This window comes from Plecotus auritus (assembly GCF_963455305.1).
Source record: "Plecotus auritus genome assembly, chromosome: 10".
NCBI lineage: Eukaryota > Metazoa > Chordata > Mammalia > Chiroptera > Vespertilionidae > Plecotus > Plecotus auritus.
The window spans coordinates 42,084,581-42,104,251 of NC_137785.1; the positions used below are offsets into that span (position 1 = coordinate 42,084,581).

Here is a 19,671-nt window from a genome sequence, read left to right on the forward strand (position 1 = left end):
AGATGTAACAGTTTATAAGAAATACAAGATTAGCCCTAACCGGTTTGGCTCAGTGGATAGAGCGTCGGCCTGCGGACTGAAGGGTCCCAGGTTTGATTCCAGTTAAGGGCATGTACCTTGGTTGCAGGCACATCCCCAGTGGCGGGTGTGCAGGAGGCAGCTGATTGATGTTTCTCTCTCATCGATGTTTCTAACTCTCTATCCCTCTCCCTTCCTCTCTGTAAAAAATCAATAAAATATATTAAAAAAAAAAAAAGAAATACAAGATTAGAGAAATACATGAATCAATACCACAAAGATGCAACCATCCAAAAACGGAATGTGGAAAATTCTACAGAACAGGGGATCCAGTTTCCTTAACAAATAAATGGAATGGAAAAAGGCGGGGAGAGGGAAACTGCTGCTGATTGAAAGAGATTTATGAGACACATTAAACAAATACATTTAGTGGAGTTTCACTGAATCATGATTTGAACTAGCCAACTATGAAAGAGGAGTTTTTTGAGATAAGCCACATATCAAGAGTGGAAATGTGAATTCATTCAAGTGTGGTTGGGGAGAAGGACCGAAGTAGATGTTTGTATTCCTGATTCGATTGGGAAGAAAAACACTAGGAATAGATTTATCACAATAATGTTAGCTACATTTTCCATCAAATTTGCTGTGGGAGAAAAACTGAGCTTGAAATACTTTCAAAAGCAGAATCCACAGTACTCGCCAGGAGGACCCTGGGATCTGCCCAGGAGGGTGTAGATGAAAGGGATGCAACAGTCTTCACTTACCTGGTGAACTGCTGTTTATCCTTAGCTCCCCTCTTCCAGGAAGGCTTCCTGGATCGCCTCATTGCCCTACTCCATCTCATCCCTTGCACTTTTCCTCCTCACAGCCCTGATTTCACCTACTCTATGACAATGGAGCGGAGACTTGCAGGGTGAGAAAGACAAGGGTGTGGTCAAGGCCCTGAGCCTGGCTGGAGCTGGGAGTATGCAGGAAGGAAATATGAAGCTGGAGCTCAGAGGCCAAAGAGGAGATTGGAAGGAAGTGGGGTAGATGGAGGGGTAAGTGGGAACTGGCAGGACCTTTAAGACCGTGGCAAGGAGCCTGCCTTTGTTTGAAGAACCACGGGAAGCCCTGCTCTTCAGTTTCCCTTTGTGTTAGGCGAGCCTCTTCTTTAGAAGTGCGGATGCTGGCAGACACACCTGACTCAGCAAGGTCTGGCAGCACCACCTTAAGGAGTGCCACCTTAAGCAGGCTCCACCCTGAGCACAGCCAATGGGCTGGTGCAGCTACCAGCTTAAGGGCCCACACCCCTTTCGCCACTGCCCAGCTATGGCCAGTCTGCTACGGGCCACAGCAACCTGGGGGCTGTTCCCCTGGAGGGGTTACTGCTCCAGGATAAAGCAGGTAGGCAGGGAAAGCTCCTTGGAGGGTGGGCTCCCCCACATGCCAAGTCCCACCAGGCTCTGTGCTGCCCCAGCACCACGTGACCTTGAACAGAGGATCGATGGGCTCACCCGGTGTCAAGCATGGGTGCTGAGTTGGCCAAGGCTCCCCAGCTGTCAAGGTGGGGGGGGGGGGGTCGGGGGGAGAATGACAAATGAAAGGTTTGTAGGCTGCAGGGTGTCCCATTGGGGCACCCAGATGTATATACACCTTTTGAAAGTGTCTGGGAGGCAAGGACTTGGGTTCTAGGCTAGGCTCTGTCTTGGACTCACTGGCCTTGATTGTTCGTCTGTAAAATGGGAAGAAAGCCCCAGAATGGCTCTAAGAGCCCTACAAGTCCCCAGGCAGGGCCGAATGGGGCCGGGCACTGCAGTTGGTGGGCAATGGAGCTTTTTCTTCCTGTCCTTCCTGTCTCAAGCTCTGTCCCTGGTGTGCTTAGAGCAGGGGTGGGCAAACTTTTTGTCTCGAGGGCCACAATGGGTTCTTAAACTGGACCGGAGGGCCGGAACAAAAGCATGGATGGAGTGTTTGTGTGAACTAATATAAATTCAAAGTAAAGGAGCGGAGGGGAGAGCAAGAGAACCCTCTGCTCTTTCGGCTCTGCGGGCCGGATAGAACAGCCGAACGGGCCGGATCCGGCCCGCAGGCCGTAGTTTGCCCACGGCTGGCTTAGAGCAACGCCTGGCTGGCCTTAGAGAAGGGAGGGATGAGTAACCTTTCCAAGTCACTGAGGCAGGACTGGTACGTTATGGAACCCTGCTATTGACCCGTTTTGTAGAGTGAATCCGGTTCTTTTCGTCCAGTGGCAGTTTTTCTGAAGCGAAACACTGACCCCCGTGGTTCTGTTTGGAAAGGGGCATACCTGCAGAGTGGATCTGCTTCTGGTGGGCCCACTGGCAAGGCCTGGGCCTCGGAGGCAGTGTCAGGAGGGCAGGCAGAGGAGGCCAGAGATGCTGGCAGCCCCTCTATCACTCCAGCCCCCTGCCCCCACATGCCACAGAGGCAGGCCCGTGGCCCCAAGTGTTTCTTCCCTGCAGGGCAAACTCGGCGAGGACTTTGTGGAGGCTCTGAAGGCAGTTGTGGGGAGCCCCCACGTGTCTACTGCTGCTGCAGTCCTACAACAACACGGGCACGATGAGTCGATGCACAGGTGTGGGGGGTCCCCTCCTCTGTCAGAGCCCCTGGTGAGAGTGAGGGTTCTGGGCTGGCTTCTTCCCCACCCATTTGTTTTGGGGTACTCTGGCATTCTCTCCTCCATACCCCAGTCCCATGTGCAGCCCCTGGCCCTATAATACCTTGGGGATCCTGAGCAGGACCAGGGAGTCTCATGCCCCCCTAAACTGCTGAGGGTCTGGTTCTAGGTGCCAACCTCCGGATGCCGTGGTGTGGCCCCAGAATGTGGAGCAAGTCAGCCAGCTGGCAGCCCTGTGCTACAGCCAAGGCGTGCCCATCATCCCCTTTGGCACAGGCACTGGGCTTGAGGGCGGAGTCTGTGCTGTGCAGGTATGGTGGCCCCTCCCTGGTCCCATCACACTTGTCACATTTGTGCCCCCCCACACACACTCAGGTTGGTGGCTCAGGTCCAATTCTCCTTACTTGCCATCTGAGGATCTGGCCTGGCTGCTGGGAGGGTCAGCTTCAAGGTGGGGACCTGGGGCCTGTGGCTGGCAGAAAAACTAGGTCAACTAACCCCTGACACCCCTTCTGCCAGGGTGGTGTCTGCTTCAATCTGACCCACATGGACCGAATCCTGGCGCTGAATCCAGAAGACTTCTCTGTGGTGGTGGAGCCCGGTGTCACCCGCAAAGCGCTCAACACCCACCTGCGGGACAGTGGCCTCTGGTTTCCTGTGGGTAGGCTGAGACCCTGAGGGCTCCCTGGAGGTAGGGCTCTTTTGGGGCTTGCAGGGTCCCCTCTGCCCCTGGGCGTCTGCCCCAGGCTGCCTCCTGCCTGCCCTCTCCAGACCCAGGTGCAGACGCCTCTCTCTGTGGCATGGCAGCCACAGGGGCCTCAGGCACCAACACTGTGCGCTATGGCACTATTCGGGACAACGTGCTGAACCTGGAGGTGGTGCTGCCTGGCGGGCAGCTGCTTCACACCGCGGGCCAGGGCCGTCATTTCCGGTGAGCCCCCTCCCCCCACAGAGATTGCGCCTCTCCCATAGGCGGCCGGGCTTCTCAAATTGTCACATGGGACAAAGCTGATGGTCCTGGGGTTTGTTCTCCTTGCACAAGGCCTACATAGCCTGTGCCAGGGAACTTAGGCTTTGATGGCAGTCTGACTTGAGAGGGCAACCCCAACCTTGGGCTCAGTACCACCCCTGGCAGGGGCCTGGGGACAGTGCCCCAACTTCTAGCTCCAGACTTCTGACCAGAAATCCGTTGTCACGTGGCCTGGGCACTCACCTACCTGTGTGTCCCTGGGGCCCAGGAAGAGTGCAGCTGGCTACAACCTCACCGGGCTCTTTGTGGGCTCGGAGGGAACCCTGGGCCTCATCACAGCCGCCACTCTGCGCCTGCACCCTGCCCCTGAGGCCACGATGGCTGCCACCTGTGCGTTCCCCAGTGTCCAGGCGGCCGTGGATAGCACCGTGCACATCCTCCAGACGGCAGTACCTGTGGCCCGCATTGGTGAGCCGGGAACTGGGCAGTCCAGGTGGGCTCCTCAGAAGAGGCCCCCTTTGAAGACCAGCCCTCACTTCACCTGCCCTCTCTCCTTGGTCCCAGAGTTCCTGGATGAGGTCATGATGGAAGCCTGCAACAGGTACAGCAAACTGGACTGCTCTGTGGCACCCACGCTATTCCTTGAGTTCCATGGCTCCGAGCAGGCCCTGGTAGAGCAGGTGCAGCGGACAGGTGCGCTGGGATGCTAGGGGGCAGGGGCACAGGCTGCCCAGCATAGGGCCTGGAGTCAATTCCCCTGTCCCCTGCAGAGGAGATCACCCAGTCCAATGGAGCCTTGCACTTCTCCTGGGCCAAGGAGGCGGAGGAGCGCAGCCAGCTCTGGGCCGCCCGGCACAATGCTTGGTACGCAGCCCTGGCCCTGCGGCCGGGCTGCAAGGTGAGACAGGCTGAGGGGGAGTGAGACCCATGGACACCCATGGACCCTTTGCTCAGCCCACTACCCTGGAGTCCAGAGCAGCAGGCTAAGCCCACAGCAGCAGAACTGCCCCCACTTAGCCATTAGAGGGAAAGCAGAGTCGTCTGCCAAACCCTCAGGAGAGGCTTCTGCATTGAGCCAGGCCATGGGCACAGGGAAGCGGGGGTGGGGAGGGACACAGCAAGGGTGGGGAGCAAGGAGAGCTGTGGAAGCCTTGGCTGGCAGTGTCTGGAGAACATGTCCCAGCCATCATCTTGTACAGGGAAAACTGAGCCCTAGAGAGCAGGCAAGCCCCCTAGACCTTGACTACTGTGACCCCTTACCTCTGGGCAGGCAGCGGGTGAGAGGAGAGTCTCACAGGCCTGCCCCTGTTCCAGGGCTATGCCACTGACGTCTGTGTGCCCATCTCCCGGCTGCCGGAGATCCTGGTACAGACTAAGGAGGACCTGAAGGCCTCGGGGCTCACAGGTGCTGCCTGCCTGCCACTGCTAGAGTAGTGGGGAGGGTGGAAGGCTGGGCTGGGCTCGGAGCAGCAGCTCGGTCCTCTGGGCCCCCAGGAGCCATTGTTGGACACGTGGGCGACGGCAACTTCCACTGCATCCTGCTGGTAGACCCGGAGGATACTGAGGAGCTCTGCAGGGTTGAGGCCTTTGCACACCAGCTGGGTAGGTAAGAGCAAAGTCCGGGCCAGGGAGGTGGGGGAGGCTGAGGGGAGTGGGAGGAGCCCCCCGCGATGGTCTCTTCACTGCTTCCCAGGCGGGCGCTGGCACTCCACGGTACATGCACAGGGGAACATGGCATTGGGCTGGGCAAACGGCAGCTGCTGCAGGAGGAGGTGGGAGCCGTGGGCATAGAGACCATGCGGCAGCTCAAGGCCACAATGGATCCCCGAGGCCTCATGAACCCAGGCAAGGTGCTGTGAGGGGCTCCGAGCACTTGGCACACAAACCCCAGATAGTGGAACATCCTGTCTGGATTCTTCATGCCACAGAACAGCTCTGCCTTTGCCTTATCTGGAGCTCAAGGCCAGAAGAGGGGAGAGAAGCCTGAAGGCCTGGCCCCTCCCTGGCCCTCTTGCTGTCCCAGGAGCCTTTGGTTCAGTAACTGTAAGCCGGTGAAGCTGCTGCTTCTCTCTCATACACATCCAGTCCTGTCCCAAAGACTGAGATGACTCCCCTCCCCACAGGCCTCCCCATTGCTGGGATCCTGGGACAAAGTCTGAGGAACTCAGCACCCTTAGCCCTAATAAACCTGAACCCCATTTGTGGCTGCCTGGAGGTGAGCAGGCAGAACCTGTGAATGGCCGCCTGTTCAGCCCCTTCCCCCCAGGTCATTTGGACAGTGACACCCCCATTCCTCATTCCAGACCTGTCCTCTGACTTACTGCAGCCTGGGGAGGGGATGGTGCTCAGGCTACAGAGGGAGGTAATCTTCAGGAACCCCAGAATCTGAGTACTTGCCCATGGTCAACATCGCTTATGACAGACTCGCCACTGAGTGCCAACTGGGCCTTAGAACATTCTGTACATGTCCTTTAAGCAGCTGCTACGAATCACTGGAAATGGAAGTGAGGTTATTCTCCTTGTACCACACCTCTCCAAGGTATGATTTATTAAACTCCCAGCTCTTTTGCCCTCAAAGTCAGAATCTGTCTACCAGGTGTCCCCTGCCCTGGGATCCCAGGCCAGAGCTTCTGTCTGGGGTACCTGACAGTTGTTTCCTCTAAGCCCACTAGAGGGCGCCTGCCACCATAAACTTCGACACCCAGCAACTGCTGGGGCCCAGCTTTTCCCTGTCAGGGCCTACAGCTCTCAGCCCTCAGGGAGGGGGGCAGGATGTTGGCGAGTACTGTCCTGGAAGCCAATCTCTAAACTCTCCACCCACTGCAGGTCCCAGGAGCATATAGTGTGGGCCCAACTCCCTCATCCCCTGGCTCCTTAGGAAACAGGCTTGGCCAGCCAGGCAGGGGCACCCTCCTTCACGCCTGACTCTCTCTCTAAGCCATCTGAGTTCTTTCCCTGCCTCCACCCCTCCACCGCACCACCCCCTCACCTCTTCCCATCCACTGTTCAGGCCCTGGGCAGAGGCAGCCCTCTGTGACTCGTTAGTCTACTTGTTCCAGGGAACCCTTCCTCTGTGGTAACTAACACGGGGTTGATCCTGGAGTTTGCTCCTTTGTGACTTGTCTCCCCTCCTCCACCCCCCACCCCCCCGCCCGCTGCTCTGGATGGGAGCAGTAGCTGTGCCAAGGGGTGGTGTGGGGCAGGTCTCGTTAGTCCCTCCCCAAACCACCCCATACAGGTTGGCCTCATGTACTCCACGGAGACACAGCTCATAGACCCCACCTCCCAGGTTTCTCCCCTACAGGACAGGGCTCTTCTCTGATATGCCTCCCACTGCCTGGCAACTAGTAGATGCTCAACAAATGGCCATTTCCCCATAATTTTTTTATTAGGAAAAATTCCAAACATACAGAAGAGTTGAAAGAACAAGTACACTGTTCACTGACATACCAGCCACTGAAGATTCAACAAGGAATATTTTTGTCTTATTTGTTGGGTGTATTTTGGAGAAACCCATTTGAAATTTACATATTTCTTGACATCATTCGCCTACATAATTCACCATCTGTCTCGTAAGAATAAGGACATTCTCCTATAAACCTCAACAACATTAAATGCTACTAGATGATTTTATACTAGTGAGGTGCTCCTGACCAGGAAGCCCCCCAAAGACAGTGGGTGGAACCCACCCCCCAGCTCCTGCTCCTCCCCTCCCGTCTGAGAGCCGTCTGGACGGAGGATGACAGACATCAGTTCTACCTGGGAAGCCCACACAACCCTGGCCCACCCCCACCCAGGAGCTGGCACCCAGGAGCTAGGTCTGGATTCGGAGGACCCAGTAGTCAGCAGAGGGCTGCAGTGTGCCAGGTGGGAGGGCAAGTCGTTGGGGGTGAGGAGGGGAGTTAGCATCAGCCCCAGGAGCCTGGAATAGCACCTGGTGTGGGCTCTAGCCCTGCCCCACCTGGCTCACAGATGTTGCCAAAGCCGCCAGGCCTAAGCAACGGAGGTGGGCATATAGCCCTCTGCCTGCAGCCCAGGGGTCAGGCAAGGAGATCTCCTTCAGGGCGAGCTTTGCTAGAGGAATTAAATATAGAACAGGGAGACACAGTTGCCAGGCAGAAGCAGGCGGTGCTGTGAATAGAACAATGCTCTTTGTGGTGACGTAGCTAAGAGAGAGCCTGCTATGCATGTGCCAGGGGCTTCTGGGCAGACTCTCTGACCCTCACGGTGACCTTTGAGTTGCATGACTTTGTCCTTTCACATGCGAGGAATCTGAAGTTTAGATGAATAAAGTCATTTTCCCAATATCATTCTGCCAAGTAGAGGAGCCACATGCAGACAGTTTAGAGCCCACATCCTGGCCACCATGGTGATCACTGGTCCTGGGGGTCTCCACTTCAGGAGGGTCTGACTCCAAGGCCCAGCTCAGATGCATAATCTTCTTTCGTATTTTTCTGAACACGCTGAGCGTGCCTGTCCCTTAGCTCATGGGCCTGCAATGCCCTTGCAGAGTAGGTGCAACAGGAAGCGTCTGATGGAAGACGGCTGCAGAGCCAGGGCCTGGTGGGGTTAGAGGCAACAGAGCACGGAGAGGGGCAGAGGTTGGAGCCAACTCCTCCAGAGCGGTCCTTCGTAGGCTCTGCAGGGGGCTCTGGAATGCTGCACCGGCAGCCTGTCTGGCACAGGGATAGAGGCCAGTTGTGCAGTGCTATCCACTGCCCGGAGCTTCCCGCCCAGCCCAAGCTGTGCCAACTCTTGTGAGCCCTGAGTGGCTCTGAGCTGGCTTAGCCCCAAAACAGGGCCTGTCTCTGGGCCTCAATGAAGCATGCCCATGAGTCAGCACTGAGCATGGACTGAGCAACAGGCAGGCAGGACGTGTGATGGGGACAGAGGAAGAAGGGGGGCAGAGGGCCGGGCGCTAGAAGAACGCACATCCTTGTAGCCTCCAGTGGCTGCGAGATCATTGCCCCTGCAGATTTTGCATAAGTGTTTTGTCACAACTGTTCCACAGATGATGGCAGATTGATTCCATGATGCTTGAAGGGTTAGTGAACCTCTGGGACTGGGGTCTGATTGCCACGTTCCCTCTACCCAGGCACGAATGCTCTGAAAACCCCATCACATGTGCAGTACCAAGTATTACCCTGAAGCAAGGCTAATGAGGTGAGGGGGGAGGAAGTGGGAGACAGGTGCACAACGCCCATTTCCGGATTGTGTAACAGCACCATTAAAATAAAGTCACACAATGCATCTTTTATTAGACATGATTTTAATACCATATCAAAACATCTTGACTAATGAAGAAAGCTTTGCCCCCAACTTCGAACATTTTTTAAAACATTTTATAAGGGTGGTGTTTTTTTGTATTTTAATATATAAATACAGAAACCTATCTTGCATGAGCTGATGCCACGTGTGAACATCAATGGCTAAAATGTTCTCAGAGTGCCTGAAAACGGGTAGCTGTACATGTCCCTTTAATAAGTCTTCTGTTTAAGTTTTCAGGAAAAAAATCCACAAGGGCCTAAGAAAAATGTTCAGGCATTTTTGCAGGACACTTGTGATTGTGAAGTCCTCTGAACTGACCAGAACCAGGAGGGAAGGAGGGAGAAGAATCAGGAATGAAGGGGGAGGTCTTCCATGGGTTGTTTTTTTTGGCAATGAAGTCAAGATCTCAGGGTCCCAAGGGGAGAAAAGTGCAAAACCAAGCCAGGAAAATGGGCAAAGAAAACCAAGGCCGAGTGGTTGTTGATGGCGAGGGCCGAACCGACGGGGCGCTGGGCCAGGAGGACCGAGCAAGCGTCTCTCGCACCATCAGCACTGACCCTGGCTCTGTCCCTTTGTCATTGGGTGGGTTCTAGCCGGGCAGCAGACAGCAATCTGTAAACATCACGGGCGAAAACACCAGTCGACACTAGACTTTTTTTATGATTTTTTTGTAAACACGTTAGAGACAGACCCACAATGCCTTTCAAAGGTGAAAAAGAAAATGCCCTTTCCCTCCTAGGATGAGGGGTGAGGGGAAGGAGGGCGGTCGATTCTTTCTTCTCTTAAACTCATGACTCATCCAATTTGGTGTCCTCAGGGAGAAAGGCAGAACCATTCTCTGGAAGTCAGTGCGTAGGGGTGCCCTGTTCCCACTGGTGTCCCCAGCTCAGCTCTGCCCCAGTGTCCGAAGCCGCCTCTCAGGAACAGGGCTGGCTGTCCCTGTGTGGACCACAATATGTAAGCTGTGCTCCCGCCGGGCTGAAGCCAGCCTGTTTGTCCGGCTGAGGACGGGCTGGGCGCCTGTGGTTCCAGTCCGCGGCCCGAGAAGGCAAATATCATGCCGGGAATTTGGACTCACACTCCAGCGCCAGGCTCCACTCCCTCTGCCTCACTCTCACCCTCACTGTTTCTTCTCCCCATGTCCTCAGTTTTTCAGGTGAAGGTAAAAAGAGCAAATGTCCCTGATTTGTCTGCCATCATCAGCTGTTCTGGAAGTTTACTTGGAATAAATAAAACAAACCTAACACAAAAGAAAACAAAAAAACAAGAAGAGAGAGAGAGGCCCCAAAACTTTTGTATGTGAGAGGAGGCCGAGTCAGGGTTTTGGTTTCCCTGGGGGTTTTGTCTGTTTCCCAGGTAAAAGAAAGGACTAGCCCAGAACTTGGAGGGGACAGGAGAGGATGGTCAGCAGTGAAGCAGGGTGCCTCGGGGAGAAAGGGAGAGGTCAGACCAGAAGGTTTTACAGGGGACGTGTGTGCACATTGTGGGAAGGTAGTTGGCGGGCCTGCTGTGGAACCAGGACCTGTGCTGTGTGTGGGGTGGGAGGTTGGGTTGAGTCTGGCCTGGAGGTCTCAGATCCATCTGGCAGCGTGCGTGAGGGAGGTGGCCTGAAGCGGGAAGCACCAGCAGTGGAACGATCGCTGATGAGTACCACAGGGGACAGTGCACCGTCCCACAAACTGTCCGCAGGGGGACGAGGAGTGAGGGCTTGCCCTAGCCACTCAGCAAGCACAGGCAGGTGCAAGCCCAGGGGCCCAAGCTCACGCGGCTTCTCCCACCTGGCACATTCCAAGGGACTCTTCCTGAACCTTCTTCAGGGAGATTCGCCCTAGACGTCTGGAATAGACTGGTCTTTCCTCAAAGAATCAACTGTACTAAGCAGGTGTTTTTTTGTTGTTTTTTTTTTCCCATAACCATGCAAGATAGCATCTCTTAGCCTTCCCAGAATCCCCCCCGCCCTCCAACGCACCATAGAACTACTAACTGATAAGATGCTCCCCTCCTGGAGGTCTGTAAGGGCAACTCAGTCCCCACCCCCAGGCCCCAGAGTGGCCAGATCCCAATCCCTGAGCCCAGAGCACCCCAACCACCGGCTCACCTTTGAGAGGAGTCAGCAAGCGAGCCCAGCAGGGTCAGTCCGCAGGGTGTTCTGGACAAGATCTGTTCACTTCAAACCACGAGTCTATGCAGCTGAGGCAGGAAGCGGCAAGGGGAGACACGTTACCGCTGACCAGGCTGCGCCTTAGGGTGCTCGCTCCGAGGGTCAGATTTCTGAGTAGGGGTTTCCTAAATCTCGCCTGCGAGGACCCCAGGAGAAAACAAGCGTGTCCCCAGATACCCACTTTCTGAAGCAGGAAGAAGGCAGAACACCAAGATTGATCTTGGCTCAGCCCGGGCAGCCAACCTGGTATGGTGGGCACAGGACTGGGTACATCTGGATGCTAGAAGAGTGGGCTGTGGCCTTGAGAAGGATCAAGGCCTTACTTGCATGGACCCAGGCGGTGGCAACAGCTACTAGTGAGTAGGGGCGGAGTGCAGGGCAGCTAGCCAGCTATCCCTAAGGCTCGAAGGCTGGCCATTACTCTGAGCTCTGGGGACCTGAGGGAGCCCTCTCCTGAGTCAAAGGATCAGCTTCGAGGTTCCCTCTGTAGGGGGCAACTTCTTAGGAGACCCCTAAGCTACCTGGTTTGGTTGGCTGTGGTCAGCAGCCAACATCCCAGAGAAGGACGGCCCTCTGGCTCAGTGATACTGCTAAGGAGAGCCAGACAGGAGCCTGACAGTGAAACCCTGGTCTCCAGTGTTTACAGGAAGAACTGCCTGAATCAAAGAGGGAACAGAGATTGCCCCAAGACAGCTTTCTGATTTATAAACCAACATCTGGGTATTTTTGAAGACAGGATCCAGACAGGTAATTTGCATAATTCTCCCCAGAGCCAAAGATTTCCTTCTCTGGTTCTGGTTGGTGCCTGGCCAGGAAACTGTAGCACTCCGTGCTGGCCCTGGACCAAGACCCCCTCCTCCAGGCCAACCTCGAGCCTCCCCTGCATCGGCCACATCTGCGAGCAGGCACCACCATTGCCCTGTGGCCAGTGGCCCTGTGAGTCAGGCTTTGGAAAAGCCCATGTGTCGGGAAGAAGCTCTGAGGCTCGAGGAGCCAAGAGCAGGTGGCAGCCACAGGCAGCACAGAGCGTCCTCCATGTTGGATAGGGAGGTGTCTTCTTTCCAGTTGGAAACAAGAACGAGGCTCATGCTGGAGCCTGAGGACAAATCTTGGCCCTGCTAATTATAGCAGCTTCAGTGCCTGGCCCCAAAGGCAGTGGCTATTCCTGCCTCCTGGCCTGGGGAGAAGGGGCGGATGCAGGGGCAGCAAGCACACCCCTCCATGCTGTCTCTCTCCCACAGATGAGGGGCCTCACTTTGCAGAGCAGAGGGGCCCACAGAGGAAGAAAAGGCTGGGGAGATGGATAAAGAATCAAATTTCCTAAGAAAGATATCTTTGGCTCTGTGGGATCCTAAGCACTTCCAACATGTGGAGCTCTACAGGTCTCCCCATCACCCAGCAGCCAGCCAGGCCATCAATCCAGAGCAAAATCTCTGGCCATTCGGCTAGGCCCTATACTCAGCATATCTGCCAGCCTCTGTCTCAACCCCACTCACATCCCAGGAGTAGGGCGTGGGGAGGGGGAAGAGTCGTCCCTCAGCCAAAGAAAACAGAATGGTTGCCTTCTCTCTCTGTTGTGGGATCTGGGTTGTGGATGAGCTGGCCCTGCCCCCTCTCGTACCTTTTGTGGTAAATGCACAGGCAGGGCAGCCTGGCTATCGTGTCTCCCTGAAGCAGCTCCTCCAGGCAGATCACACACTCGCCTGCGTCTTTAGTCAGCACGTCGTCTGCAGAGGGAAACGGGAGAGTGGGGGAGGGTCAGTCACCAGCAGACAGGTGGCACAAAGCAGGCATGGGTCTAGAACTGGTTGGAACTGCTCAGGTCACCCAACATATGCAGGGCACTGTGGGAGACACAGAAGCCCAAGTGGACCTGGACCTGAAGGCCGTCACTGCAGAAATAAGGCATGCATACCACACGTTAATTATGTGAAGACAAAATGGGATTACTTACCAAATAAGTGGCCTGGGGCTAGAGAGTTAGGGGGCTTGGAGAGGGATAGATGTGCAGCAGAGGCAGCATTGGACAAAGGATTTCCCTGAATAGACTTCCCCCTAAACGTACACACAGACCAAGTGCACTGATTTCTGGTTTGAAACATATGGTGATGACCAGCGTGGTATAGTAATACAAGGCAAAAATGAATGGAAGAAGCAGGTACTCTCACCAATACTTGCACATACATGTCCATAGCAGCACTATTCACCAGAGCCAAATGGTGGAAACAAATGTCCACCAACTAATGAATAGATAAACAAAATGTGATGTATCCGTGCAATGGAATATTATTCAGCCATGAAAAGGAACGAAGAATGAAAGCATGCTACAGTGTGGATGAACCTCAAAAATATGCTGATATTTTTGAAGAAGCTAGATACAAAAGGCCATCTATTATACGATTCATTACATGAAATGTCCAGCATAGGCAAATTCATAGAGCCAAAAAGTAGATCAGGGTCAAGAGCAGGAGGGAAAGGGGAGTGACTGTTTAATGCTAAGGGGTTTTCTTTTTTCTTTTTTGTGGTAAGGATACTTAACATGAAATCTGCCTTCTTAACATATTTTTAAGTGTACAGTACACTCTTAACTATAGGTACAGTGTTGTACATCTCTACAACTTACTCATCTTGCATAACTGAAACTTTATACCCATTGAGTAGCAACTCCTATTCTCCTCTCCCCTCAGCGTCTGGCAAGCATCATTCTATTCATGCCCTGGTTCTATGAGGTGAACTATCTTAAATATTTATACTAATAAAAGAGTATTATGCTAATTAGATCAGGAGACTTCCGGACGTCCTTCCGGACAAAGCTATGGTGGTGCGGCTGACGCAGAGGCGGTTAGGGGCGACCAGGCCGGCAGGGGTTGGGGGCAAGCAGGCCAGCGGGGGGGGGGGGGGGGGGGCAGTTAGGGGTGATCAGGCTTACGGGGGGGCAGTTGGGGGCGAGCAGGCCGGCAAGGGGGGGGGGAATAGGGGTGATCAGGCCGGAAGGGGGGGGCAGTTGGGGTTGATCAGGCCAGCAGGCAGAGTGGTTAGGGGTGATCAGGCAGGCAGGCATGTGAGCGGTTAGGAGCCAGCGGTCCCAGATTGCAAGAAGGATGTCCGACTGCCAGTTTAGGCCTGATCCCACAGACATTGGGCCTAAACCAGCAGTTGGACATCCCCCTAGGGGTCCCAGATTGGAGAGGTGCAGGCCGGCTGAGGGACAACCCCCCCCCCCCCATGCACAAATTTCATGCACCGGGCCACTAGTTCTATATAATAAAAGGGTAATATGCAAATAGACTGAATGGCAGAACAGCCAACCAACCAATCAAAGCATAATATGCTAATGATATGCTAAGGCTGCTCAACTGCTTGCTATGACGTGCACTGACCACCAGGGGGAAGACAGTTGACTAGTTGCTATGACGTGCACTGACCACCAGGGGGCAGATGCTCCAACCGGTAGGTTAGCTTGCTGCTGCAGTCTGGCTGATCTGGGACTGAGCAAGATGGGCTGGACACACCCTGGAGCCCTTCCGCGGTCCCTCCCTGGACTACGCCCTCTCCCAATCCGGGACCCCTTGGGGGATGTCGGAGAGCGGGACCAATTGGGCACAAGCCCGCCACAGGCACAGTTGGGGCCAGGATGAGCAGGAGTGGCAGGAAGGAGCTGCAGGCGGCATTGGACTGGACTGTGGGTTTCGGCCGGATCCCTGCAGGCCACCCAGAGGGACCCCACCCATGCATGAATTCCTGCACTGGGCCTCTAGTCACATGTAAGTAGAATCATGTGAGAGGGTTCCTTTTGGGGTGATGAAAATGTTTGTAACTAGATAGACATGGGGTTGTCCAATGCTGTGAATGTCCTAAATGCAACTAAATTGTAAAATTCAATTTTTTAAAAAAGAAAAAAGAAAGATTCCCATCTCCCCCCCTTACTGCCCCCCCCCCAAAAGAGTGAATGGAAGGAAGCCACTGCACACCATGGGCCCCAGCAAAAGCCGAGCAGGACAGGAAGAGCCCCACAGCGAGTCAGTAGTCCTCTACCAGATTTCTAAGACATTCTGGGCACTAGTGACTCAGTGAATAAGCCACGACCTCAGGATGCGAGAGTCTAGCAGGAGAGGCTGAACAAGAAAACGGAAATGAATAGCACAGCAATTTCTAGGAAGTCTTATGATGCATATAGGCCCAGTTATGAGAGGTATGAAAAATGTCTAACTGGGGTGGGGACTGTTCAGGGAAGGATGTTCCAGGTAAAGCGAACAATATCTGCACACCTGGGACCGGCAGGAGGTTTGCTATGGCAGGTGCAGACTCCTGGGCCATGGGGTGACCAGGAATTGAACCAGCCACCTCTTGGTGTATGGGCTGACCATCTGGGGTTTAGAAGAGAGATGTGGGTGATAGGTTATAGATGAGACATAGAGATCAACTGGGGAGAAAGTTTAGAATGAAACCCAAACAAGGCAGAATACAAACCTAGGTCAATCTTAATATCTGAAAGGCCGGTGAAAGAGGTGAAGCAAGCAAAGGTTACCCAGAAGTTCTCAAAGCCACACGAGAAAAATGGAGAGAGCAGGCTTATGGATGTGAAGAAAGGAGAGCTTAAAACAGGACCAGTTTTCCACTACTAAGATTTTAATTGTTCGTGGACGTTGTCCATGAGACATACTGAGGTTTCCTGTGTGTGTTCACTTCAGCCTCACAATCTTAGGAGCCCGGCAGGGCACATGTGTTCTCACTTTATGAAGATACTGAAGCCAGACATCTTGCCTAAGTCACAGGGCTCACGAAAGGTCGTGCAGATGGGGAACCCTCTAATTGGCGCCTTTCTCCACTGCTGTTTGTCTGTGCCCTTTGATTACTTGGGTGTAAAGAGAAACATCTGGGGCCTATAAGATGAGGATTCCTCAGGGCCTAGAAGGCTATGGTGACTCAAAGCCCCTCACCAGGAAGCCTGAGGGAAAAGGCCGAGATAAAACCAACTCCATACATCAGTTCCTGTGTACATGAGCTGAGAGAACAGCCACTCTCAGCTTCTTGGCCACTGGACAATCTGTGGTCATTTTCTCTGTCTGTAAACCCAAAGGCTGCCTGAAGGTTGCTGGGATGGGGCTTGGAACTTGACTGCGTGGGGAAGCCAGCGCAGCTCACACCCAGCACAGAGCCCAGGGAAGCAGCCTTCTTCCCACAGTGGAAGGCAGGAACATGCCTGAGTGGGTTGACTAAAACTTCCTGTCCCAATCCCTGGGGCCCTGGAAATCAGCAGCCCCCAGATGTCTCTGGGAGCCAAGCAGGAAAGGGGAAATGACGGAAGCGGAAGCTTGGCTATCAACTGATTCCTCTCAGATGGGAGCCTGCTGCCCACTGTGGGAGGACCTCACAGCACAAAGCAAGGACACTGGGCCTGGCACAAGTTGAGGCTGCTCTGCAGATGAACTCAAATGCCCCTTGGCATCCCCAGGTCCCCAGGAGGGGCTCAACCAATGCCGGTTGATGAGTACAAAGGAACAAAGCTGTGCTTTCTGCCTTTCTCTTACCGCCTCCCAAGCCCCTTCCAAGCATCTTGTGCAAGGCCAACATCACTGCTCTGGAAGTGTGTTTGGCCTGACTGGGGGTGGTGCAAAATGGTTCCAACTAGACCAGGGAACCAAACCAGAGTGGTAGGTAAAGTTCTCTAGAGCCAAAATGGGACCCCAGAACTGCTGGTGACAAGGAGGGGGTGGGGAAGCCCAAACAGCTACAGATACATTTCTGCCAGCAGCCAGGAGGGAAGGCTGATGTGCAGCTCACAGCCAGCAGCTGAGTGTGGGACTGTTCAATACGTTTTCCCCTTGTACCTGATGCCAGGCAAGGCCTTGGTAGGAAGGGAGGTGGGAGCCAGAGGGAGAACCCCAGCAAATGACACAGAGAACAAGCTCCACCCCCTGGCCTCATTTCCAGCCTAGGTGTAGAAAGCCTGGTCTTACAGCTTCTCAGCATGCACCACGCTGCTGGCCTAGTCTCCTGAGGGACAGGAAGGGGCAGTGCCACCAATGCCAAGACTTGTCAGCTCACCCTGGCTGGTTTGGCTCAGTGGATAGAGCGTTGGCCTGCGGAGTGAAGGGTCTCCGGTTCGATTCCAGTCAAGGGCACATGCCTGGGTTGTGGGTTCGATCCCCAGTAGGGGACATGCAGGAGGAGCCAATCAATGATTCTCTCTCATCATTGATGTTTCTATTTCTCTTTCCCTCTCCCTTCGTCTCTGAAAAAACAAACAAAAAAAACTTGCCAGCTCCATTCCTGCGGAATCTCTGGGCAAGGGTGAGACTTTTAGCAGAGTGAGTTCCCCTACCATCATCCTCACCCCAATACCCTGGGACTGTGAGGTGTGATCCAATTGTTTTGGCGAGGTGGGCTGCAATGGCAACACCCCAGAGGAATGAACCACTAAAGCTCAGGCCAGAGGGTTTCGATTTAGAGAAGCACCCACAACCACCCACTCAGTCCCCTCCTTTGGCTTCCTTCCCACCCACCCCACTCCTCACTCACCCAGCAGCCTGGCCTGCCAATCAGCAGCTGCTGGGAGCACCTTCCTCCTTTCCCTCCTGCAGGAGGAACACCAGGCCAGACACCTCTGCAGCCAGACTCAGCAGCTGCTACAGCATCTAACAACCGCTCCCTGGCAGCGCCCTACTGGGCTAGGCCAGTGGTCGGCAAACTCATTAGTCAACAGAGCCAAATATCAACAGTACAACGATTGAAATTTCTTTTGAGAGCCAAATTTTTTAAACTTAAACTTCTTCTAATGCCACTTCTTCAAAATAGACTCGCCCAGGCCGTGGTATTTTGTGGAAGAGCCACACTCAAGGGGCCAAAGAGCCGCATGTGGCTCGCGAGCCGCAGTTTGCTGACCACTGGGCTAGGCAAACCCTCGACCAGGACCTGGCTTCCTCAAACCCAAGAAAAGGCATTACCATTCCAAACACACAGGGCCTCAGTAGAGACACAGGCCAAAAAAGCACCACTTGCTCAGGTCTGCTGGCTCAGCTAGAGGTAGACTAGCAGCAGGTGTTCCTGCTTTGAGAGGAACCCAATCCCCTCTTCTTTAAACCTTGTGTGACATTCAGTATTTCAAGAGGCCTGAAGTTGGGGACAATGACCTTTGGCAGATAAGAGGAAGGGTAGTCAGGATCTTGAAGGAGCAGGGCATGGGGTCTGCACCCCCAAAAGAAAGCTGAGGGGAACCCTAGCCAGTGTGGCTTGGTTGGTTGAATGTTGTTCCATGTACTGGTTGCCGGTTTGATTCTGGGTCAAGGCACATGCCCGGGTTGTTGGCTTGATCCCCAGTAGGGGGCATGCAGGAGGCAGCTGATTGATGTCTCTCTCTCTCTCTCTCCCTCTCTCTCTTTCTCTACCTCTCCTTCTCTCTCTAAAAATCAATAAAAACATATTCAAAATTTTTAAAAAGCCAAGGAGAAACTTCTGAAGCTGCTCTGAGCACCACCAAGCTCTCCTAATACCAATGGCAATGGAACCTGCCACACACCAGACTTTCCCAGGGCCAAGAGCCCCTGGCTGGTCCTGGAACCAGGGCCTCCTATGCTTTCAGTGGGCAGTCAGCCATCTGTCACGCCTCCCTCACCCCTGTATCCGACTCTCATGTGTTCATAGCAAAATCAGGTTCCCCATCTTGAGGCTCACTCTGCTAGCTGAGCAATTTGTTAGTAAAAATTTGAGTACATATTCTTGAGGGCAAATTCCCCCAGTCTCAGAACCACAAACAGATGTTGGAAAGGGAGAGAAGTTAAAAGTCCCATTCAAGTTGACCACATTTACCCACAAAAATGGGTCTCTCCAACTTCTTATCTCCTAGGAGTCTTGGGTTCCGAGCTGCCCTGAAGAGGAGCATGAGATATGTAACGTGCAGTGTTCTGGGGTCTGGCGCCCTCCCGGCCCCTCCAGCAGGGGTTAGCACCTGCCCCAGCACAGGTTACAGGTCTTTGCATTTCTCTTGAGCACTGGGCAAACCAGTTGAACTAGTCTTGTCTTTACTAAAGTGTTTGGTGTGTTTTTTAATCTGGCAGGCGGCTACTGGAGGCCTTCCAACCTACTGCTCAGGCCAAGCCTCATAATAAGAAAAATACTACTTTCTGTCTGCCTCATTTAGGAGGTTTCTACTTTTTTTCCTTTGGTGGTTAACTAAATTTCATCTTTTATAACCACTGTAAATTTTCTTTAAAAATCCCCAACTGGTGCCAGCAATTACAGAAAGTGTATGTGTGTGTGTAGAGGGGAGACCTCCAGGGCAGTGAGCAGGAGTTCTAGTGAATCTTCATAAGAAAACAGCATTTCTCTCTATAACTGGGTAAGTCTCACCCTGCCCCCTTTCCAGAAAGATTTTGAGAGTTCTATACTTCACAGCCTTTTTAAGTTTCCTCACTTTTTTTAATCAGAAAAGATAAAGTGAAGCTGGGAGGTTGGTATGGTAAGAAATCCTGGGTTAGATATGTTACTGGCAAAACCAAAATAAATATCTAGAGGTCCTGCCTGGGGCTTTGGCCTGTGGACCCTGACAGGCCCATGCTTTATCTGAACAAGAACAGGACCCAGGCCAGCCTGGAGACTCCCACTGCATGTACAAACCCCAGGTGGCCAACGCCTTCT

General features: G+C 53.7%; 2 protein-coding genes across 8 annotated transcripts in view; one reads left to right on the plus strand and one right to left on the minus strand.

The window, feature by feature from the left end:
- The first annotated feature begins 1,305 nt into the window (after positions 1-1,305).
- On the plus strand, positions 1,306-9,660 carry LDHD (lactate dehydrogenase D). Of its 5 annotated transcripts, XM_080644332.1 has the most exons (12): positions 1,307-1,404; positions 2,481-2,593; positions 2,805-2,946; positions 3,155-3,296; positions 3,407-3,566; positions 3,874-4,073; positions 4,170-4,298; positions 4,376-4,503; positions 4,920-5,010; positions 5,100-5,211; positions 6,085-6,144; positions 6,998-9,660. In XM_080644332.1, the coding sequence occupies exons 1-12, from the start codon at positions 1,330-1,332 to the stop codon at positions 7,179-7,181; spliced, it is 1,536 nt and encodes a 511-aa protein (XP_080500458.1). In that variant the 5' UTR covers positions 1,307-1,329; the 3' UTR covers positions 7,182-9,660. The 5 variants fall into 5 exon arrangements, with proteins under 5 accessions (XP_080500459.1, XP_080500458.1, XP_080500460.1 ...); XM_080644333.1 differs by lacking the exon at positions 6,998-9,660 and having other exon boundaries at positions 1,306-1,404; positions 5,299-6,185; XM_080644334.1 differs by lacking the exon at positions 6,998-9,660 and having other exon boundaries at positions 5,100-5,207; positions 5,299-6,173.
- The window catches only part of ZNRF1 (zinc and ring finger 1), a 113,622-nt gene continuing 102,806 nt past the window's right edge, over positions 8,856-19,671 (minus strand). The window contains exons 3-5 of one of the 3 annotated variants that reach the window (XM_080644337.1): positions 12,656-12,761; positions 10,972-11,063; positions 8,856-9,485 (exon numbers count right to left, since the gene is read on the minus strand). In XM_080644337.1, the coding sequence (XP_080500463.1) occupies positions 11,006-11,063; positions 12,656-12,761 (164 nt within the window). In that variant the 3' untranslated portion in view covers positions 8,856-9,485; positions 10,972-11,005. Of the gene's footprint in view, positions 10,114-10,971; positions 11,064-12,655; positions 12,762-19,671 lie in introns of all 3 variants that reach the window. The other 2 variants (XM_080644339.1, XM_080644338.1) reach the window with 2 other exon arrangements.